The sequence below is a fragment of the Chrysemys picta genome, chromosome 17, assembly GCF_011386835.1.
Source record: "Chrysemys picta bellii isolate R12L10 chromosome 17, ASM1138683v2, whole genome shotgun sequence".
NCBI lineage: Eukaryota > Metazoa > Chordata > Testudines > Emydidae > Chrysemys > Chrysemys picta.
Window position 1 is genome coordinate 20,904,352 of NC_088807.1, and position 23,549 is coordinate 20,927,900.

Here is a 23,549-nt window from a genome sequence, read left to right on the forward strand (position 1 = left end):
AAGTGGAAGTGAAATCCTAGTGAGGCAAATAGAAAGGAGCATAAACGCTGCCAAATTAAGTGCAAGAATGTAATAAGAAAAGCCAAAGAGGAGTTTGAAGAACGGCTAGCCAAAAACTCCAAAGGTAACAACAAAATGTTTTTTAAGTACATCAGAAGCAGGAAGCCTGCTAAACAACCAGTGGGGCCCCTTGATGATCGAGATACAAAAGGAGCGCTTAAAGACGATAAAGTCATTGCGGAGAAACTAAATGGATTCTTTGCTTCAGTCTTCACGGCTGAGGATGTTAGGGAGATTCCCAAACCTGAGCCGGCTTTTGTAGGTGACAAATCTGAGGAACTGTCACGGATTGAAGTGTCACTAGAAGAGGTTTTGGAATTAATTGATAAACTTAACAGTAACAAGTCACCAGGACCAGATGGCATTCACCCAAGAGTTCTGAAAGAACTCAAATGTGAAGTTGCGGAACTATTATGGGTTTCTAACCTGTCCTTTAAATCAGCTTCTGTACCCAGTGACTGGAAGTTAGCTAATGTAACGCCGATATTTAAAAAGGGCTCTAGAGGGGATCCCGGCAATTACAGACCAGTAAGTCTAACGTCGGTACCGGACAAATTAGTCGAAACAATAGTTAAGAATAAAATTGTCAGACACATAGAAAAACATAAACTGTTGAGCAATAGACAAAATGGTTTCTGTAAAGGGAAATCGTGTCTTACTAATCTATTAGAGTTCTTTGAAGGGGTCAACAAACATGTGGACAAGGGGGATCCAGTGGACATAGTGTACTTAGATTTCCAGAAAGCCCTTGACAAGGTCCCTCACCAAAGTCTCTTAAGTAAAGTAAGTTGTCATGGGATAAAAGGGAAGGTCCTTTCATGGATTGAGAACTGGTTAAAAGACAGGGAACAAAGGGTAGGAATTAATGGTAAATTCTCAGAATGGAGAGGGGTAACTAGTGGTGTTCCCCAAGGGTCAGTTCTCGGACCAATCCTATTCAATTTATTTATAAATGATCTGGAGAAAGGGGTAAACAGTGAGATGGCAAAGTTTGCAGATGATACTAAACTGCTCAAGATAGTTAAGACCAAAGCAGACTGTGATGAACTTCAAAAAGATCTCACAAAACTAAGTGATTGGGCAACAAAATGGCAAATAAAATTTAATGTGGATAAATGTAAAGTAATGCACATTGGAAAAAATAACCCCAACTCTACATACAATATGATGGGGGCTAATTTAGCTACGACAAGTCAGGAAAAAGATCTTGGAGTCATCGTGGATAGTTCTCTGAAGATGTCCACGCAGTGTCCAGAGGCGGTCAAAAAAGCAAACAGGATGTTAGGGATCATTAAAAAGGGGATAGAGAATAAGACTGAGAATATATTATTGCCCTTATATAAATTGATGGTACGCCCACATCTCAAATACTGCGTATGGATGTGGTCTCCTCATCTCAAAAAAGCTATACTGGCACTTGAAAAGGTTCCGAAAAGGGCAACTAAAATGATGAGGGGTTTGGAATGGATCCCATATGAGGAGAGATTAAAGAGGCTAGGACTCTTCAGCTTGGAAAAGAGGAGACTAAGGGGGGATATGGTAGAGGTCTATAAAATCATGAGTGATGTGGAGAAAGTGGATAAGGAAAAGTTATTTACTTATTCCCATAATACAAGAACTAGGGGTCACCAAATGAAATTAATAGGCAGCACAGTCAACTTGTGGAACTCCTTGCCGGAGGAGGTTGTGAAGGCTAGGATTATAACAGCGTTTAAAAGAGAACTGGATAAATTCATGGTGGTTAAGTCCATTAATGGCTATTAGCCAGGCTGGGTAAGGAATGGTGTCCCTAGCCTCTGTTTGTCAGAGGATGGAGATGGATGGCAGGAGAGAGATCACTTGATCACTGCCTGTTAGGTTCACTCCCTCTGGGGTACCTGGCATTGGCCACTGTCGGTAGACAGGATACTGGGCTAGATGGGCCTTTGGCCTGACCCGGTATGGCTGTTCTTATGTTCTTATGTTCATACTCTGGGTTAATTAATAAGTAAAAAGTGATTTTATTAAATACAGAAAGCCCTCCCCTCCCCCCCGGGAGCTGAAATAGCTGGGAGCTGGGGGGGAGCCTCAAGAGAGCGACTTGCAGAGGTCCCAGTGGACAGATGGGTGGCAGCAGACGGTGACGGCGCAGGGCCGGTGCCGATGACACGATGCAGTGAGCGGTGGCAGGATGAACGAGGTGAACTCCTGCAAACGCACCTCCGAACTCGGGGTCTCCGCTGACCAGGGACAGCAGCTGTGACCGGGGTGCAGGGAAGGGGCAGGGGAGCGGCATGTTAAAGAGACATTTGTTTGATGGACCTTCGACCCGCAAGGGAAGAAACGGAGGCGAAGGACGCTGCCCAGCGCACTTTGGGGCGGGAGTTTTGCTCATGGTCGGATGTGGCGAATCATGGTTGGGGTGTTTCCCCAAATTAATGCCGGGTTCTGTTCCCCTTTTTATTCCCAGTTCTCTCTGCTCTGGACAGACTCAGGGCTTGCGCGTGGGGCAGGGTCATCTCTTACAGACACGCGGGGGGGCTCTTTCATTTTCCCAGATGACTGGATGGAGGCTCGAGCCGGGTCTGTGTTGTATTGTTAGGAAGGACCCCTGGATATTGAACCCGGCCCTGGTTACTGCCCACTCCCCCTGGCAGAAGGTTACACATGATCACGTATTAATTTTACCTACATGGGTCATGAGCTGGGTTTGAAACCAGCATGTACCACGGGGGAGGATCCACAAGGAAATATTCACAATGGTCAGTTGAAGATTAAAGATCAGACTCTGTGCTGTCCTGGCTCCCAGCCAAGGCTGCAGGGTACATTGAAGGTGACCTTCCCTCCCCACCCGCACCCCCGAGACACGGACAAGCTGCGAACTACGTGACACCTGCCCAGGCTAACAGCCCCTGGGTTTCCTGGCTGTTGCAGGGACCTCTGCTTATTTTGACCTCACTAGATTTGGCCGGCAGATTAGACACAATGTGTGAGGTACTCAGGAAGACATGAGCCATTTCTGGCTTCCTGTGGCTGCAGCCCCGGCTCAGGGCCTCATTCAGGGCTCAGTGGAGCTGGGCACTGGGGCGTTGGTGGCAGTGCTGAGGGGCCCCCACTGCTCCCATCATGGTGTCTGCCCTCACGGTCCTCTTTCTCGGTGAGTATCGGAGACCGCCAGGGTTTGTGCCCATGTGGGGGAGTGAGTATCAGAGACCAGGTTGTGTGTCCATGGGAGGTGGATCTGAGGCCAGGGTGTGTGACCATGGGGGTGGGGGGGAATCTGAGACCAGGGTGTGTGCCCATTGCGGGGACATCTGAGCCCAGGGTGTAGGAACCAGTTGCTCTGGGATCCGATCCCTAATGAGACATCTCCTCTCCAGGCTACTGGCTGGCTGGGCAGAGCGGGGTGTCGGGACGTGAGTATCCATGGGGCGGTGGGGGGCGGGGGAACATTACTGTTATGGATGGGGGGAGAGGAAAAGAAGAGCTGAACCCTGAGCCTCCCCCCCAAAACTCAAATCAATACCCCTGAAATTACCTGAGGGGGGGCCTATGATCAAAACCCGGCCCTGCCCCCAATACAGTCTGGGCTGACTCCAGATTGACTCCGGGGGCTAAGATTAGAACCCGACCCTGTTCCCAGTGCACTCTGGGCTGACTCCAGATTGACTCCGGGGGCTAAGATCAAAACCCAGCCCTGTCCCCAGTGCAGTCTGGGGTGATTTCAGATCAGAATCTGACGGGGGGTGATGTTCACAGAGGCGGCGGATCTGACATGCCCTGCTCACCCTGCTGTGTATTTTGCAGGGACTGTGAGGACGGGACGGTCTCTGGACACGCAGGGGTTGGGCAGGGGCAGGACAGACAGACAGACACCAACAGGGCAGGGCTGGCCCCATGTCCCATTCACCTCCTGTTTCCTTTTTAATCCAGAGAGAAAGTTTCCCAAACCCTCCCTGTCTGTGAGCCCCCAGGGGGTGACTGAGCCGGGGGAAAACGTCACCTTCCGGTGTGTGGGGGAGCAGCCAGGCATGAGGTTTGAGCTGTATAACAATGGACGCCTGGTAAAGACGCAGGACCCTTCTGGGAATGAGGCCGTTTTCCCCATCTCCAATGTGGGACTGAAAAGCAGAGGGAGATACACCTGCCAGTTTAAAACCAAATCAGAAATAACGGAGTGGTCAAAATACAGCGACCTCGTGGAGCTGGTCGTAGCAGGTGAGGGGCCCGGCTCGGCATCCCCGCTCCCAGCCCCACACCTCAGGGGGGCTTGGACCCGATGGGACCCTCAGAGCCAGGCTCTACCCTGAGCCCTGGGCCCAGCGGAGGGGACACCTGGCTGGGGAGCGGGGATGGAGTCACTGGGGGGTTTCCTGGCCAGGGATAGGGTTGCCAACTTTCCACTCACACAAAACCAAACACCCTTGCCCTGCCCTTTTCCCAAGGCCCTGCCCCTTCTCCGAGGCCCTGCTCCTATCACTCCACCCCCCATTCCTCTGTCGCTCAATCTCCTCCACCCTCACTCACTCACTTATTTTCTCCCGGCTGGGGCAGGGGATTGGGGTGTGGGAGGGAGGCTGAGGGCTCCGGCTGGGGGGTGTAGGCTCCAGGGAGGGAGCAGAAATGAGGAGTTCAGGGTGTGGGAGGGGGTTGGGACATGGGCTCTGGGGTGGGGCTGGGGATGAGGGATTTGGGGTGCAGGAGGGGGCTCCAGGCTGGGGGTGGAGCCAAGGGGTTTGGAGTGTGGGAGGGTCTCTGGGCTGAAGCAGCGGGTTGGGGTGTGGGAAAGGGTACGGGCTCTGGGTGGGGGGGGTGCGTGTTCTGGGGTGGGGCCAGGAATGGGGGGCTCAGGGTGTGCAAGGAGGTTCCAGGCTGAAGCAGCGGGTTGGGGTGTGGGGGAGGGTACGGGCTCTGCGCTGGGGGGTGTGGGTTCTGGGGGGGGCCAGGAATGGGGGGCTCAGGGTGCACGAGGAGGCTGCAGGCTGGGGCAGGGGGTTGGGGTGTGGGGGAGGGTACGGGCTCTGCGCTGGGGGGGTGTGGGTTCTGCGGGGGGCCAGGAATGGGGGGCTCAGGCTGCACGAGGAGGCTCCAGGCTGGAGCAGTGATTGGGTTGCTTGCTCCTGGAGGGAGTTTGGGTGTGGGAGAGGGCTCAAGGCTGGGGCCGGGTGTTGGGAAGTGGGAGGGGGTGCGGGGAGTGGGCTCTGGGCATGGTTACCTCGGGGGGCCCCCCGAAGTGGTGACATTTCCCTCGGCTCCTAGGCAGAGTCATGGCCAGGCAGCTCTCTGTGCTGCCTCCATCTGCAGGTGCCGCCCCCAAGGCTCCCATTGGCCACGGTTCCTGGCCAATGGGGTTTGCGGAGCCGGCACTCGGGGCAGAGACAGTACACGGAGGTCCCCGGCTGCCCCTGCGCCTAGGAAGCGGAGGGACATGTCACCACTTCCAGGGAGTCGCACGAAGCCCGGTAGGGAGCCTGACAGCCCCATCAACCAGACGTTTAATGGCCCGGTCAGCGGTGCTGACTGCAGCCTCCAAGGTGCCTTTCTGACCGGGTGTTCCAGTCGAAAACCACAATCTGGTAACCCTAGCCAGGGGGGAGCTGCAGAGCAGGGACCTTTCCCAGAGGGACCCTGCCCTGGCAAGCCCCTGCTTTGGGTACGCACAGAGGAGTTGGGGTCGAGGTGCTCCAGAGTTGGCATCGTCCCCAGCGCTGGCTCGGGTACATCAGCTGATCGGTACTTACGGGACACACAGATCTCTGCTCTGGGTCGTGGTTCTGTTTGGACCAGCTGTGGAGCGATCTCACCCCTAGGGCAGAGGTGGGGAGAGATTGGAGCTCCCCGGGGTGGGAGAGAGGTAGGTGGGGAGCAGTCGCTGGCTGGGACAGACAGGGGAGCAGGGCGCACCCCTCCTGGCTGGTGGGGGTGGGTTGCTCTGGGTAGCCAAAATCGGGGGGGGGGAGGGCAGGGTACAAGAGTTTGGTGCAGATCGTGGGATCCCATCAGGGGAAGCTGTGAGACCCCAGGCACTGGGCCGGGGTCAGTGTCTCACCCTCTGTCTCCTTCTGAATGCAGAGATGTACCCCAAACCCACCATCTCCCTGAGCCCCGGTGGGGTGACCGCCCTGGGGCAGGATGTCACCGTTCGGTGTCGAGCTGGTCGCCGGGACACCAGGTTCTCTCTGTTTAAGGTTGGGGATCGGACCCCGCTGGGAAACATGGAGCCTGGGGGGGAATTTCTCATCCGCAGCGTGAGATGGGGAGACGGAGGGAGGTACACCTGCTATTATCACTACGCATCAGATCCCTTCGCCTGGTCGGAGCCCAGCGACCCTGTGGAGCTGGTGGTAGCAGGTGAGGGACCCAACTCGGAGTCCAGAGCCCCACGCTCAGTCGGACCCTTGGTGGGGTGAGGCTTGGCCCCAATGGGACGCTCAGAGCCAGGCTCTGCCCTGAGCCCTGGGCCCGGTAGAGGGGTCCCCAGCCACTGGAAATTCGGCATAGAGGGAGTGGGGATCCCTGCCCCCAGGGGGAGCTTCAGGGCACAGGGCCTTTCCCAGGGGGATGCTCCCCCCCCCAAGTGGTTGCTCAGGGGGAGGGACAGAGGCTGTTCTCAGGGGCAGTGACTCTCCCCCGCTGACGGATTTGGGAGGGGAGAGAAGCCTCCTGCTCAGACATGAATCCGCCTCTCATGGGGCAGCCCGGGGCGTCCTCTGGAGGCAGCTAGGCCCATCAGTGGCCGCGGGGGGCGGGAGGTGTGTGCCCCGGACGTCCCTTCAAAGCAGCCAGCATGGGAGGCGGGAGGCCAGGCCAGGCTGGTGCCATGGCACCGGAAGGTGAGGGGAGGGGCTGGAAATGACTTAGACAGACAGACAGACGCTGGTGGAGCCTGGGACTGGTCAGCCTGGATCAGAGCCAGTGTCCACCTAGAGCAGTCTCCGGTTGCTGATGGTGGATGGATGGATGGATGGATGGCGGGATATAAATGTGGGGCTATAGATAGATTAGATAGGGGAGGTGGATGGGCATACGGTGCTGTAGTGGTTTTCTGCTCTGGGGAGCAGAAAGAGGGTGGGGGCCCCTCTGCATCTACCTACCCCACCCCCTGGCAGCAGCTGCTGATGACCCCTCCCTCTTTGTCACCCCCAGATTACACCTGGGGCAACATCGTCCGCCTGGCCCTGGGTGCCGGGGTCCTGCTGGCTCTCGCCCCGATCCTGGCCAAGGCTGCCCATGGATAGAGGAGGGGTGGACACAGGTGAGGTGACCCCCCTTCAAAAGACTCCTCCCCACTCCAGCCTGGCTGCCCCAGTGTGGGGGAAGGGCAGCAGGGTCACTGTCACCCTGAGCTCGTGACGCTGCGTCGTCAGGATGGAGCCAGAAGGACCAGTGCAGCCGAACCTGTCCGAGCTGGCCCCGCTGACCGGCCCCCAGGGCGTCTGGACAGGCCCAGGTTAGCGTGGGGCTGGGGAGGGGCTATGCTGCGGCTCTGTCCGGGGATGGCAGAAATAGCTAATGGCAGCGGGATGGGGAGCCTGCTCCATGGGGTGCCCTAGCTCCGCACCCTACAAGGTGACGGGGCCGTCGGGAAACGGGGCGCCCTAGGGGCCATGGCTTGTGGGCAGCACCCCCCCTGCCCATGGCCTCTGGGACACGCTCTGATACAGCCACGCTGGAGGACGTGGGATCATCCCGCCAGCCTGAGCTGGTGGGGGTTGTTCGCACTGTGGTAGCTGTTGAGCCTGCGAAGCGGCCCGGCTGTGAGCTCACATGTAAAACCCACGGGCAAGTTCTCCAGCTGGGCCAAGGCCCCGAGAACCAGGGGAAATTGGGGCCGACGCTGAACGTTGTAACCCGGCCGAGAGAACCAGCCACAGACACTGGGTTGGTCTGACCCGAAAAGCCCCCTGGCTGAAGCCCCACGACTGTCGACGTCGCCCTGGGGGAAAACAGAAGCTGGAACCAGGAGTTAATAGCCCCAAATTGGCGGAAGGGACTTTGGGCCTAATTGGGGGGCAAAATAATGCCGGGGAGGGACTAGGCCGCCCACTTCCCCCTCCTTGGGTTCCTTAAAAAGAGACATTGGTAAAAACCCCACGAGGGGCTGAACTGTCTCTCTCCTCCCCTGTCCCACCTTGCGTCCCGGCTCAGTTCATCCCTGTGACGTTGCCTCTATATGATTTTATGAAAATATGCTCATGAGTGTGAATATAATGTAACTGGAATATGCTTCATGCAAAAGGTCTCTTGTAAGGTAACATTACAAAGCTTAAATCTACTGAGTATTTGTGTAAATGTACCAGTCTTGTATCTGAAACTAGAAATATGGACTAGAACTCTGAGGGCCTATTGTAATTATGCAAAGTGTGGGCCATTAATGGTGGTTTGGAATCTTGATGGCTCCCATCAACCAGGACAATTGACTGTAAATGGCTCTGTTTACTTGTAAGTCGTCCTGTACATGTGTGTGCTGGCAAGTGGGCAATGAAGTCTTACAGTGACATGTGATCATGGGGAGAGGCCAATGCTCCAGGTCAGCCCGACTGAGAGGGCAGCCAGGCCAGGGAGGGAGTCAGGATCCCAGGGTCCCGTCCTCCCTGTGAGCTGGAGCTGCCTGAGCCAGAGCGGGTGAGCTAAGGAGGGAGCGGCAGCCTGAGCCGAGCTGGGAGCAGAGCCGCAGCAGCTGGAACCAGAGAGGAGCAGAGCTGGAATTTTACTCACTCGGGAGCAGGGAAAAGAAAGGCGCCACCCGCTGCGGTGCTTTTACTGACGGGGCGGCGCTCCGGGTCTCCGGCGGTGGGACCTTCACTCGCTTCTGGACCTTCACTCGCTCCGGGTGTCTTCGGCGGCACTGAAGCTTCATCGACGAAATGCCGTCGAAGACCTGCGGAGCGAGTGAAGGTCCCGCTGCCGAGGTGCCTCCGAAGACCTGCGAAGCGGTGATGAGGCGGGGTGCGGCTGGGACTGGAGCTGGAGCAGTCTGGAGCCAAGTGCGGTGAGCAGCTGGGCAGAGCAACGGGGGACCCTGGGCAGCGAGGGGCCAGCTCAGGGAAATGCCCCCAGCCAAGAGGCCCTGCAGGCCGGACTCAGAGCGGGATCATAACCCCGAGAGGTGGTGTGATGAAGTGGGGGATTTTCTTGTTGTTTCCTTGTTTCTCCAATGCTTTGCAGTGGTGGATACGGAGGCTCCAGGGAGCTACTTTCAGGTACAGATGGTCACACTGTGGTATCACCGCGGCATGGCCTGGGCCTGGGCAGGAGGCCTGGGACGGGTGAGGAAGAGACTGTGAACTTCCTTTCCCGTGCAGAGGCGGCTGTCTGTGGTGTCCCCGAGCCCACAGGGCGGGTGACTTGTTTCCTTTAACCTTCCCCATCTTTTCCTTATTTTTTTATGAGTTGCTGTTTAATAAATTATACGTGCTCTGAACTCTATGTACTGATCAATGGATCAGGGAAGCATCCGGTGCAGAGAGTGCCCCAGAATGGGGACACCCTCGCCCCTGTCCTAAGTGACCATGACAAGACTGGGGGTCGAGGCCCCAGGGATGTGGGTGTGACGAACTGGGACTGTTCTTACTGTGGTCTTTGAATGCTGACAGGGGAGTGTGGCTAGGATGGTCTGCATTGGGGGATGGGAAACTGGCTGTGAGGGAGGATACCTGAGCATGTAACATGAGAACCCAGGAAGGGGTTAGAGGCCAGGTGACACCTTTGCCCGGGAAACTGAACAAAGGCTGTGGGAGAGTTTCAGAGCTGGCTGGTGACATGGCTGGGAGGCAGACGGGGCTCTGACCTCCCAAGGGGGCTAGGGTGCCCTGGGACCCCAAGATGCACCTAATTGGGGGGGATCCTGTTGTCTGTGCCTGCAAGACCTGTCTTGGACTGTGTTCCTGTCATCTAAATAAACCTTCTGCTTTACTGGCTGGCTGAGAGTCATGGTGAATCGCAGGAAGACGGGGGTGCAGGGCCTTGTGTCCCCCCACGCTCCGCGACACCGGGGCCCTGCCTTGCTGGGGTTATGAGGACTCTGCCACATGGGAGGGAGGAAGGGGAGCCCTCGAGGTCAGGCAGGCCTCTGGGTAAAGGGAGTGGGAGCGAGGACTCCGATCCTTTCACTAGCCAATCCCACCGGGGCAGGTATAAGCCAGGAAAGTTCCCCATAATAGCCATTCCCCCACGTACACTAGGAGCGGGGTCAGCGGCCGCCCTGCCCGTCCTGGGGCACCTCTGGCTGGCTGGGGGGCGGGGGGCGAGCCAATGGCATTGGGGCAGATTCACCCTGAAATGCTCAGAAGGGGGAATCCAGGTGCCACCCACCTGTGGGGGGCAACTTACATTGTCCCCTCTTCCCTGCCACTGCCCTGCCCCCCTCAGCTCCTACCCCTCACCCCCCCAATATTCCCCCACACTCTCCCACCCCCGTATTCCCCTGCACCCCACATTGTCCCCCCAAACCAGGTACGTGCCATTTCCCTGAGGGCAGCCTGGCACCAAGCCCATTGTGGACACAGGGAGATGGCGGCCATCTTAACTGAGGGTGGGGGATGGGCATTTGAGGGGAAACAGGGCCGGGTCAGTGGTGTGAGGAGGGAGGGGCCATGGTGCGGGGAGGGTGTGCGGGGGGCAGGCTCGGGGTCGAATTTGAAGGGGCATAGGCCTGAGGGCAAGGTGGGAGATGGGAGCAGGCTGGGGTGGGGGGGGTTAGTTGTGGATGACAGGCTGGGGGGTGACTCTTATATGCAGCAAATCTGTTGCTCATCCCCCTCCTGCTTCGCGGACCGGAGAGCAGCTGTAGGGGGAGGTTCCCAAGCAGTTTGGGGGGTTCCAGATGAGCAGGGGGCTGCAGGATTCACCAAGGCAATTGGGACCATCCGGCTGGGTGGCTGAAGGACATTTAACGGTGCCACCGAGTCGTGGTGCCCCCGGCGTTACCCAGCACTGGGTGAGAATGGACGGGCGACGGCGCAACCATCACACCCGGGTCCTGGCAACCAGCCCCCTGCTCTAACCATTAGACCCCGGTGCAGGGAATAGAGCCCCCTGACCCCAGCTTTCTGCTGCCCTCTAGACAATGGCTGTATGAAAAAGCCTGTGTCACCTCCCTCTCTAGGGGCCTGCAAGGATATTAGAAGGACCCTGGGTCTCTCCTGGCTGGTGACCCGTTGAGGGCCCGGGATGGAATTTCTCCTTCTCTGATTTTCTTTTGAAGCTGGTTGATTTAATTCACACGCTGAGAAAAGCCCCTTAGAACCATGCGTTAGTGTAAACCCATCATTACAGATCAGCTATGGCGCAAGGGGCAGGAAACCCGGGCGTCCCCTATTTCAGGTGCTCCTCACACAGTGCCATGGCTCGTGTTGCATGTGGACAGGTTTGCAGGCTGAGTGGGGAAGGCTGCAGAATCAAACCCTCCAGCACCAGGAAATGCCACAGTTAAGGTTTCCCAAACTGAGTTACTTATTTGGGGCTCAGTGGAGCTGGTCTTCGGGGCGTTGGTGTCAGCGCTCAGGGCCCCGTCATGGCATCTACTCTCACCGTCCTCTTCCTCAGTGAGTATCAGAGAAAAAGAGGGCATGTACCCATGGAGGTGAGGGGATGTGAGACAAAGGCATGTGCCATGGAGGGGGATCTGAGACCAGAACATGTGGCCATGGGGACGCGGAGGGTTTGCAAAGCCATCTGCTTATTTTGACGGCAGTAGATTTCACCTGCAGATTAGAGACAATGTGTGATCAACGCAGGAAGAGACAAGACATCGTCAACTTCCCGTAGCTGGAGCCACCACCTTAGTTCCTTATTTGGGGCTCGGTGGAGCTGGACACCGAGTGTTGGTGGCAGGACTGAGGGGCCCCTCACCGCCCTTGTCATGGCATCTGCTCTCACCGTCCTCCTCCTCGGTGAGTATCAGAGAAAGCTAGGGTGTGTGCCCATGGGGGGATATTATACCAGGGCGTGTGCCTGTGGGGAGAGGGATCTGAGACCAGGGCATGTGCCCATGCAGGTGGAGTCTGAAACCAGGGCATGTGCCCATGGGGGATGTGAGACCATGGCGTGTGCCCATGGGGGGGGGAATCTGAGAGCAGGGCATGTGCCCATGGTGGGGGGTGGTCTGGCACCAGGGTGTAGGATCCAGTTGCTCTGGGAAGTGGTCACTAACCAGCCGTCTCCTCTCCAGGCTGCTGGCTGGCCGGGAACAGCGGGTCGTGGAGAGGTGAGTATCAGTCTGTGGGGAGGACGGTAACATCAAGGAAGGGGGAGGGGATATATGGTGTGGGGAAATGAGGAACTGAGCCCTGAACCTTCCCCAAAACTCAACCCCCTGTGAGCTCAGACCCAGCCCCATTCTTTTGTGCCATTGCCCCCCCGTTCCATGGAGTAACTAGGAGCTGAATCTGGCTCCCAGCGTTGAAGCAGCTGGGAACCGTCCCCTGGTTCAATGTCCTGCCCCCACAGGTTGTGAGTAACGGGGCGGGGGGAGTCGTCATGTGGATTTATTTCAGCTCATACAAACGCAAACAGCACCTGTCCATGGGCTCTAGATCCCCTCGGTGTAACCGAAACGTTCACGGTCAGTGCCGCCATGGGCAGAACCCCCCAGATCCAGCCCCAGAGCCATCCCCAAAAGCTCCCTCCCATGCACTCACAGCCCCCCGTTCCCAAGGGTGGGTCTTGTGCAATGCCCGCGGGTTACAAACTCTATTTCCGACCCCGGGGTCGGGGGCAGAGCTGCAGGGGGGCACTGGTCAGGCTCCCTGGTTGTCCTCAGGTGGGGCCGTGGGGGGGGCGCAGGTGATCTCTCATGCAGCCGGGTCCTGAGCTACATCTGGGTGAACCCCCTGCCACCGAGCCCCATGGGCAGCAGTGTCAGCCCTGGTAGGGGACAGACTCCTAGAGAGGCCGAATGACGGATGGACTGAATTGGGGTGGGGGGAGGTGGGGGCTGTGTCTCCCTTGTTTAACTCCTGTCTCTTGTTGAAAGCACGGTGTGAATTTCTCAAACCCACCATCTCGGTGACCCCCAGCAGGGTGGTGGCGCTCGGGGGAAACGTCACCATCCGCTGTGAGGGTCGGTACTGGGACATGGAGTTCTTTCTGCGTAAAGCTGGAGACCCGAACCTGCAGGTGCGGACGGTGCCTGATGGGACCGTGGCTGAATTTCCCATCGCCAGTGTCAGCCGGGAAGATGGAGGGAGCTACACCTGCGACTATCGCTCCATAACGGAACAGAATCGCTGGTCGTATCTCAGCGACCCCGTCGAGATCATTGTAGCAGGTGAGGGGCCCGGCTCAGTGTCCCGGCTCCCAGCCCCACACCCAGCTGGACACTCAGGGGGCCTCTGCACCAATGGGACGCTCAGAGCCAGGCTCCGCCCTGAGCCCTGGGCCCAGCAGAGGGGACGCCCAGCCGGGCAGTGGGGACGGAGTCACCTCGGGTTCCCAGCCAGGGGGGAGAAGCAGCCACTGGAGATTTGTGTCAGAGGACGGGAGGATCCCTGTCCCCAGGGGGAGTTGCAGAGCAGGGGGGCCTTTCCCAGACAAAACATCAATTAGGGGGTGATGGGCGGAGCTGAAGGTTATAAACCTCAGTGTATAGCAGAGACTTGCACAGTCCCCTACAAGTCAGTGGTGGTGCTGTGCACAGAACCCAGGAGTCCTGGCCCCCATCCTCCCTGCTCGCCCCACTAGACCCCACTTCCCTCCTAGAGCCAGGGAAAGAACCCAGGAGTCCTAGCTCCCAGCCCTCCCAGCAGAGAACCCAGGGAGTGAATAGACCCTGGAGACTGGACTGACCTGTCACGTGCTAGGGAGCAGAGCTCTGGGCCCCCAGGGGCTGGGGTTGCTCCGTGTTTCATGCTGTTAACCCAGGGCTCAGAGGAAACTCTGGCCCCTGTGGAAAGGCATCCAGGAGCCCGTCCCCAGGGCTGCCGGGACTGACCCACCACTGAGGCCACGTGGTGAGGACGGGCCCCAGGACTGAGTGACGGGGCCTGCGTCTCACGGCCTGTCTGCTTCCCACTGCAGAGCCCAGCTACCCCAAACCCAACATCTACCTGAGCCCCAGCGGGGGGGTCTCCCTGGGGGGAGTCGTGACTGTCTGGTGTTGGGGCCAGCGCTGGGGCATGCGGTTCGTGCTGAATAAAGAGCGACGCCATTTCCCACCTGTGAATTCGGCCGGGTTTGAGGCTGTGTTTTCCTTCAGCAACGTGCAACGGGATCTCGGCGGGAGCTACAGCTGCTCCTATCGCAGCAGATCGGAGCCGTTCGTCGTGTCGTACCCCAGCGACCCCGTGGAGCTGGTGGTGAGAGGTGAGGAGCCCGGCTCGGCGTCCCCGTTCCCAGCTCCACCCCCAGCCAGACCCTCACGGGGGCTCGGTGCCAATGGGACGCTCAGAGCCAGACTCTGCCCTAAGCCCTGACCCCGCAGAGGGGACGCCCAGCCGGGGAGCGGGGACGGAGTCACTGGGGGGTTCCCCAGCCAGGGGGGAGCAGCAGCCCCTGGAGACTCGGGGCAGGGAGGCTACTTTAATGCTGCCCCTTGTGCATAGGAACCGTGAGTCGCTATTTAATCCTGTGATCCCATCCCCTCTGTTCTCCAGGCTCTGCTCCAGCCAGGGCTGAATGAGGCAGGGGCTGCAGGAGAAGCGGTGGCTTGGTGGACACGGCACTGGGCTGGGACCCAGGAGATCTGGCCCAGCTCCTGGCGCGGCCACAGACTCTGTGTGTTGGGAGCACGTTGCGGTTTCCAAAATTGTCCTTGGTTGTGGGGGAGCCTCAGTCTTGAGGGATCTCAGGCCGAGCGCCCACAAACCGAGACACCCACAATTAGTCGAGACCTCTGTAAATGCTGACCTCAATAGTGCTGGATCCCTTGTGTTGGGGGAGCATGTAAGGCCCCCGCCATGATCGAGGCCCCTCTGTGCCAGGCGCTGCATAAACACAGAGTAAAGAGACAGTCCTGGCCCCTGGGAGCTCACTAAGGAAAGTGAATCTGTCTGTGCCTCAGTTTCCCCGATGTAGAATGGTGATAAAGATGCCTCACTGCCTCCCGGAGGTCTGACTCCCTTCGTGTGTGGGGCTCAGGCCGTGCAGTGCCGGAGACCAGCCTGTGAGTCACTCCGTGCTCGGGGGGGCCAGATGCAGTAAATGAGGCAGGGGCCACACACGGCATATGAGGACTCCAAGAACTAGGCAGTCGGGGCTCGGTGTCTGCAGGTCCGGGATTCTGGGTCAGGGGGACTCTGGGATCTGGAAGAGAATCTCCTCCAGGGGGCCCCTGGATCTGCCCATGGCTGGGGCCGGCCGGGGAATCATAGAAGATTACGGTTGGAAGAGACCTCAGGAGGTTCTAGCCCAACCCCAACTAAATCATCCCAGCCAGGGCGTTGTCAAGCCGGGCCTTAAAAACCACTATGGATGGAGATTCCACCACCTCCCTAGGAAACCCGTTCCAGTGCTTCACCACCCTCCTAGTGAAATAGTGCTTCCTAACATCCAACCTAGACCTTCCCCACTACAACTTGAGACCATTGCCCCTTGTTCTGTCATCTGCCCTCTCCTGTGCGCAGATCCCAGCTTACCCAGACCCTCCATCTCTCTGAGCCCCACCGGGGTCACCGCCCCAGGGGCAGACGCCACCATCCGGTGTCAGGGGCTGCACCGGGACGTGAGGTTCTTCCTGCACAAGGCTGGAGACCAGAACCCACAGCGACAGATGGACCCTGCTGGGGACAGGGCCGAGTTCCGCATCCCCACCGTGGGCCGGCAGCACGGAGGGAACTACAGCTGCAGCTACCGGCTCCAATCAGAGCCCTTCATCTCCTCAGAGCCCAGCGACCCCGTGCAGCTGGTGGTAGCAGGTGAGGGTCCCGGCTCCACGTCCCCGCTCCCAGCTGGACCCTCAGAAAGTAGGCACCCTGATGGGGGATGCTCAGAGCCAGACTCTGCCCAGAGCCCTAGGACTGGCCTGGAGAGGGAGAGGGGACAGTGTCACTGGGGGGTTCCCCAGCCATGGGGGAGCAGCAGCTCCTGGAGGTTCAGGGCTGAGCGAGGGGGGATCCCTGCCCCCAGGGTGAGCTGCAGAGCAGGGGCCTTTTCTAGGGGATGTTCCCCTGGCTGGCCCTCTCTGAGGACACACAGAGGAGTCAGGGCCCAGGGGCTGCCCAGCCAGCATCGTCCCCAGCCACAAACACCCCCCCCCCGGAACTGACAGTAACGATCGATGGCCCCACCCCATTCTATCCCCCCACTACAGCCCCACAACTCATTTGCTATTTTCTGCCTCCCCCCCCCCCCCCACTGTGAGCCCAAGACCCGAGAACTCTGTCCCCACACCCCGGTGTCTTGGGGGTTCTCAGGTTGAGCGCCCACAAACCGAGATGCCCACAATTAATTAGTGGAGACCTCTGCAAACCCTGGCCTCAATAGCACTGGATCCCTTGTGTTGGGGAGCATGAAGGGCCCCTGCCATGATCAGGGCCCCGTTGTGCCAGGCGCTGCATAAACACAGAGTGAAGAGAGTCCCTGCCCCTGGGAGCTCACTAAAGAAAGTGAATCTGTCTGTGCCTCAGTTTCCCTGCCTATATAATGGGGAGCTCCCCCAGCTCTGAGACCACTGCAGGTATCGAGACCTCCTCCTGTCCTGGGGCCACAGCGGAGGTCCTGGTGCTATGGCTTCCCCTGTCCCCCCACCCCGTGCTTCTTCAGGGAGCAGGGTCGGGGTACTGGGGCTTCCCCCGTCCACTCGCCTGGCGGTCGGGCCTCTGGGGACTCCCACTTGGCCGGGGACCCTGGGCACGGGCCTCGTAGGTCCAGTGGTAATCCATCGCTGGTCGCAGAGGATGGGGGGCGATCTATGAGTTGGTGTTTCAGCCCCTCCCCCCATCCTGACAGACGCTGGTTCTATTCCCACAGGGGGAACCGACCCAACTCAGCCTGGAGCGGCACCGGCTCCCACCCGCTCAGGCAGCACGGGGCCAGGTACTGGGGGGAATCTATTGAGTCACAGATTATGGGGCAGCTTCCTCCAGTGGTTGCCCGGGGGGAGGGATGGAGGCTGTTCTCAGGGGCAGTGACTCCCCCCCCCCCCCCACCGATGGATTTGGGAGGTGAGCGAAGCCTCCTGCTCAGACACGAACCCACCACTAACAGGGCAGCTGGAGGCTTCCTCTGGGGGCAGCTGGGCCCATCAGTAGCCCTGTGCGGGGGGGGGGAGAGCCTGAAGCTCCCTGCGAATCAGCCAGGAGCAGTGAGCATGGGAGGCAGGATACCGGGCTAGATGGGCCCATTGGCCTGAGCCGGTGTGGCCATGAGGAAGGGAGTGAAATGCCTTAGAAATGTCGGCCAGGCTGGATCAGACAGCGCCCCCTAGTGCCGTGCTGGGGCAATGAGGCCATTCCTTTCTGAGGGGGAGAGCGCCCCTACTGAGCTCCCTGCCCTGCAGCCCAGCGCCCCCCAGTGCTACAAATCCCCCAAATCTTGCTGGCTCTGACCCCATTTGATGCTCTGGGCCCCCCAACATCCTCCCCATAGAGTTTTCTGCTGCCTGCGCCCTGCGGTGTCCCAGCCCCTTGGGCACCGTCTGGGGTGGGTGGGGCTGGGAGGGGGAACAGATCAGCTGCTCCCGGCACTCACAGCTGCTGCTGTTTCCCAGGTGGATCGGAATCGCCGGCACCTCTGGGTCTGACCAGCCCCATCATTGCTGGGGTGAGCACGGCAGCCGCCGGCCTCCTACTCCTCATGGCCTTCGTCTGCTTCAGAAAAACCCGAGCCAGTGAGTGCCCCGCCCAGCGAGGGAAGGGTTAAACCTGCCGCTAAGCAGGGCGGGATGAGGTCACGGCTGGGATGGGGGACTGTGCCAGGGAAGCCAAGAAGTGGGGTGGGGGCTCAGCAGGCAGTTCTGCTGCATGGGTAATCCCTGTACACACAGCTGTCCCACCCCAGAGGGGCCGCATCTCAGCACTGGCTGAGGGGTCACCATACAACTAGTCCCCGTTTCCCACCCCAAAGGTGGCTGCATCTCAGCACCAGGCAAGCGAGGGTCCCTGTATAATGAGCCGTCGGTACCGTGCCTCTCAGGTACCAGGGATGCCAGGGGAGCCGACCTATGGATCAGATTCATTATAAGGAGTCACTAACGAGGGAGGTTTGGGGACAGGAAAAGCCCCCTGAATTATTCTGCCCCTCCCCCGGCGCATGCTGTGGTGTTGTGCTGCCCCCTGCTGGTCCATCCCACCGCAGCAGGGATCCAGGCTCAGCACCAGCAGTAGAGGGGACCCCCCAATACCCCTGTCCCTGCTGCCCTGTGCGGGTGAGTGGCCGGGCGCTGGGATTGGGGGATCCCGATTGGCTCATGGAGGATTCTGGTTTGTGTCCCTCTGCAGGAAAAGGAGCCGCACCGAGACCGAGCAGGTAGGAACCCGGCTTCTCCCCCGTCCCGATTGACCTGCCGGGGTCACAGGACTCCTGGGTTCTCTGCTTAGTCTGGGAGTGGAATGGGGTCTAGTGGTTACAGCGGGGTGGGGGTGGGGTCTGATGGTTGGGGCAGGGGGCTCAGGAAACTGGGTTCAGTGTGAGGCAGGATAATGGGCTCTTTGGGTGTGTTGGGAAATCTCCCTGCAGGTGGGGGGGATATGACATTGACAAGGGGATTTTCTCTTTTAGCACCAGCCCTATGGTGGCATTAAAGGCACCGGCTCAGGAAGACCCCATCTGTGAGTAACACACCCAAGGGGGTACCAGGGTGGGGCAGGACCCCAGGGGAGGGGCGGGGCTTGTGGGGGTTCCACCCATACGGGGCAGGGTTTGATTTACAGCTGCTGCTGTACGGGACTAAGGAGAGGGTCCCAGAGGTAGCCGGTGTCAGCTGAGAGTGTTGGACTCCCAGGAGCTCCCTGGGGCCACCCTCCCTTCCCGCTCTAGTTCCCCACCCACTCCTGGCTCCCAGCCCTCTGCTCTAACCACTAGTCTAGACCCCACTCTCCTCCTGAGCCAGGGCGAGAACACAGGAATTCGGACTCCCAGCCCCTGCCCCATCTGTAACCCCCAGTTTTGTGCTCAGTTTTCCTCTCTGTAACATGTAGCTAATGGCCCTGGCCCGTAGGGCGGGGGAGGGGTGGCTGTGCCGGGCTCTGAGCCCCATAGCTGGACAGAGGGGTCAGAGCTGGGTGTGGGGTTCTGCTCTGGGCTGGCCGGGGGTGCAGCTCAGCAGGTGTCTCTGTTCCGCAGACGCCTCCATCGACGAAGGGAAAGAGCCACAGACCCTGGTAAGTGTCCCCTTTTCCCCCATGGGGCCGGACCCCCAACCCTGACCCACATGGGCCCCATTTAACTTATCTTGCACACTCAGTATTTTGGAGTGGGGGTCGGGTTGCTGGGAGGGGCGTCTGGGATCACCAGCTGGGATTACAGGGATGTGTGTGTGTGTGTGTGTGTACTGTGTGCTCTGTGTGTGTTGGGGTGTTGGCTGATACACACACACACACACACCACAGTGACTCTCTCCCCTCCTAGCCCCAGGAGCCCAACCCTGGCGCTGATGGACTCACCTACGCTGAGCTGGACTGCCAGGTGCTGCAGGCCAAGCGGGGGGCCCCGGCTCCGGCCCCTGAGCCCGTCCTATACGCCGTGATCAATGTGAACTGGGGGGCCCCGCAGTGAGAGCTGCTGCCCTCCCCCCACTGCATCCCCATCCCATCGAGCTCCTGTCCCCTGCCCTTCCCAGACCCACATGTAGAGGCTGGTGTCGGGGGCTCAGCACCGGGAGGGGGAGGGGATGCGCCGAGGTGGCTGTTTATTTTATTTTGCATCCCGTTAATCTCCAGATTTGTAATAAACACAGAACCACAAACCAGCCCAACCTGGGCACCCCACAGCTCAACTGTGCCCGTGCCGGGAATGTGTGTAACACCTGGGGGAGATGGGGTTAGAAGCGTGGGCTGGTTATACAGAGACCCCTCGCCCGGCATTCGGATGCGGCCACCTCTGGGATGGGGCACTGGTGCTGGGAGATCCATCCCTGTGAGCCGGGGGGGCAAAGGGGAAGTGATCCCTGGGTGGTGCCCGTACGAGAGATTGGGGGGCATCACCCTGTGACCCCGATGTTCCCCTGCTATGGACCCCGGGCCGGACAGCATGGACACAGGGAGAGCCCCACAGCTAATCCCCCCTTTGGCACTTCCCCGCAAGGGCCCCTGGGGCGACATGGGAATCATCACTTTCTGGGAGCAGTGCAGGGGCTAGGACACAGAGCGGGTTAGTTCTGAATCCCCCATGCAGGGGGTCGGGGGGGCTGTTTTTCATTGAACGAGGCTGTGTTGCCGTTCAGTGGTGTGCAGAGGAAGAGTCCCCTCAGCTCCACCATCCTGGTGCCTGCACGAGATGCTCCTCCCCCGCCCCCGAGATACTGGCCCCTGCAGCCTCCAGACCCACAGATCGGCCTGGAGAGACACGACTGACCCACATCCACCTGCCTCTGGGTGCTCAGACATCGGCTGTCTCCCCGTTGTTTCCCTTAAGTCCTGTTTAAAGAGCCCCCCTGAGCCTGCTAGTCCCCACCTGTGACACTCTGTACCTCGGGAGGGGGAACACTCTTCACCCCCATATTCATAGTTATAATATGATTGTGTGGTATCCAATGCAAAGTTTGTCATGTCGGGTGTCTTCAGAAGGCTCATGATGCACTGAGCATTGTTGTTACAGTGATGTTATGGGTTGTAATTTCATGTATATAATTCTGAGGCTCAAAATGTGTCCTCATAGCTTAAAACAAGCCCAGGCAAAACTCTCCAGTAGCAGAGGGGCAGTTCACACCTCATCACGGCATGTATGGGACAAACCCAGCCCAGCTTCACAGGAACAAAGGACACTGACCTAGGCAGCAACAAAGGATCTATTGGACTTTCGAGTGAATCACCCCCCTTCCCTTGGTCAGTTTGGGACTGCGACAATTAATGCTCACCTGACTCTGAAGGGTGGGGCAAAGCCAAGAGGGAGGAAAGGACATGATAAAAAGGAGAGATGTTTGCCATGCTCTTCCTCTCTCTTCCACCTCCATCTACAGACACCACCACCCAGCAACTGAAGTGCTGATCGAAGGGGAGAGCCTGGCTGAAGGGCAACCAGCCAGCCTGTGGTGAGAAGCATCTATGTTTGTAAGGGCACTGAAAGTGTTAAGATCAGCTTAGAAGGCGTTTTGCTTTTATTTCATTTGACCAAATCTGACTTGTTGTTTGACTTATAATAACTTAAAATCTATCTTTTGTAGTTAATAAATGTGTTTGTTTATTCTACCTGAAGCAGTGCGTTTGGTTTGAAGCATGTCAGAGACTCCCCTTGGGATAACAAGCCTAGTACATAGCAATTTCTTTGTTAAATTGACGAAAGCATATAAACTTGCAGTGTCCAGCGGGCAGAACTGGACACTGCAAGACGGAGGTTCCTGGGGGTATGTCTGGGACCGGAGACATTGGCTAGTGTCATTCGGTTGCACAATCCAAGCAGCGGCTGCCCAAAGTGCTCACTCACATAACTGGGAGCAACTCACATGCCAGAGGCTGTGCGTGAACATCCCGGGAGTGGGGGTCTCACAGCAGAGAAGGGTAAGGCTGGCTCCCAGAGTCAAGGATTGGGGTGACTGTGACAAAGTGGGAATGTTCTTGATGTGTTATTGGAATGCTGAGTGGGGAGTATTGACCTGGGAAGGTTGCAGGGGAGTTTTGCTGGGGCTGCCTGCATTGGGGAAGGGAGGACACCTGAGCATGTAACCTGAGAACCCAGGAGGGGGGCTGGAGGCCAGGTGACACCTCTGCCCCGGAAACAGGACAAAGTACACAAAGGCTGGGGGAGGAACCGGGGAAAGGCAGAAAGGAGATGGCGGAAGGGAGTTTGAGTTTTTGGGAGCTGGCTGGGAAATAAAGAGGGGTGCCACAACCAACAGGCTGCGGCTTCCATGGGGCCTCCAGATGGACCTAACTAAAGGGGGTCCTGTTGTCTGTATCAGCAAGACCTGTTTTGGACTATGTTCCTGTCATCTAAATAAACCTTCTGTTTTACTGGCTGGCTGAATGAATCATCATGGTGAATCACAGGAAGCCGGGGTGCAGGGCCTGGTCTCCCACACACTCCGTGAGAGTGACTGAGCAGATCACCGGTCCAGACAACACCAGGGGAACATCACACACCCCCTGCTCAGGGAGGGGAGTGGGGAATCAACTTGTTCCAGGGCCAGGGAATGGCTGGCTCAGGGGGGTGGGCAATGGGACACTGGGTCTCTCCCCTCTGGGGGGTGCTGGCTCCGATCCAGCCCCAAGGCAGGGGTACAAGAAGACTCTACTATCCTTTCACCAGTGGGTGGGGGTCCCGTATCCCTTTGCCCCTCCCAACCCATGTTCCTCCAGTGTTTTCCCCAGGAATTGAAATTAGGGGGGTGTTCGAATTTATAGGGGGGTGGTCAGGGTCAATGAGAGGTGAGACCATGAGGGCGAAGGGGGGCTGTATGGCACCATAGTAAAAACTGAAAAATGTTTGATGACCATTTTATATAACACATGTTTTTAAATCATCACACAAATTAACGTTGGCTACTCAAGCCTTCCATGGAGCACTATGTCTACATCCTTCTTGGTTTCTTGTTAAATTTTGCACAACTCTGTTAATGAACTTCGTGAATGCAGTGGGTTCATCTTTGGTGGCTTCTCGTGTGTCCGGTACTTCCATTCCTTCAATTGATATGCTCATTAGTTCATTCACATGATCAGGCAGAAGGTGACTTCTTTCAGAACACAAAATTCTATTCAATGAGGAAAAAGAACGCTGGGAGTAGAAAATAATGAATTCCTACTTCTTTCAATTCAGGAAATGTAGCACAAAGATCAAGTCGAGCCACTAGTGATGATAAAAAAGAAGTTGAAGTCAAATTTTCATTCATTTGTGGTATGATATTCAACTCTGTGTTCAAATTCTATGTTCTGTCCTCATCACGTGGCAGCCCCATTGCTGGTAGTGCCGCTCTCCACTCAACTGTCGGTGTTTTATAGGACAGGGATCTGTAAAAGCTACGTAGATGCTGAGTAGAATCTAGAAGTTGCTGTTGTGGATTTGTAAGAATGAAGTCTGTGTACTTTTTCAGCTGGCTTAACAAACACTTCTTGTCCTCTTCACTTAAGGAATCAATATAAATGCCTTCATTAGTCAACTTCTGGACTGAAGTCTTTGCTTCTTCCAGTACATTTTCAATGGATCTCTCTCTGATTAATCCAAGGGTAGCTTCTATTGCTGAAGAAAGATCTACTGCTGTTGTAGCAGATGCCTGGATGGCATTGTTTAACGACCCAAGTGGTTTCAACAGTAGACTTACGAGAAAGAGAATGTCAGTAGCCTTCTCTGAACGTAGTAGCAAAAATAATCCACCACCCTCACTAGTTAGATCCATCCCATCTTGGTAGATACATTCAAAAGCAAGTAATAATGGCTGAAGTAATTTCAAGACAACAGCCAAGGATCGCTCATGAGAAAGC

The 23,549-nt window shown here is 57.6% G+C and overlaps 1 protein-coding gene across 1 annotated transcript; it reads left to right on the forward strand.

The window, feature by feature from the left end:
• Nucleotides 1–3,414: 3,414 nt before the first annotated feature.
• LOC135976349 (osteoclast-associated immunoglobulin-like receptor) lies at nucleotides 3,415–10,006 on the forward strand. Its single transcript, XM_065571553.1, has 4 exons — nucleotides 3,415–3,455; nucleotides 3,973–4,257; nucleotides 6,112–6,390; nucleotides 7,186–10,006. Exons 2-4 carry the CDS (start codon nucleotides 4,071–4,073, stop codon nucleotides 7,275–7,277), a joined length of 558 nt encoding a protein of 185 aa, XP_065427625.1. The 5' UTR covers nucleotides 3,415–3,455; nucleotides 3,973–4,070; the 3' UTR covers nucleotides 7,278–10,006.
• Nucleotides 10,007–23,549: the final 13,543 nt, after the last annotated feature.

Excerpts from the sequence above, each read along its gene's own strand:
- LOC135976349 (XM_065571553.1), top strand. The coding sequence starts at position 4,071 with ATGAGGTTTGAGCTGTATAACAATGGACGCCTGGTAAAGACGCAGGAC. Across the intron at positions 4,258-6,111 it reads CGTGGAGCTGGTCGTAGCAG|AGATGTACCCCAAACCCACC; the intron begins GTGAGGGGCCCG and ends TTCTGAATGCAG. Across the intron at positions 6,391-7,185 it reads TGTGGAGCTGGTGGTAGCAG|ATTACACCTGGGGCAACATC; the intron begins GTGAGGGACCCA and ends TGTCACCCCCAG.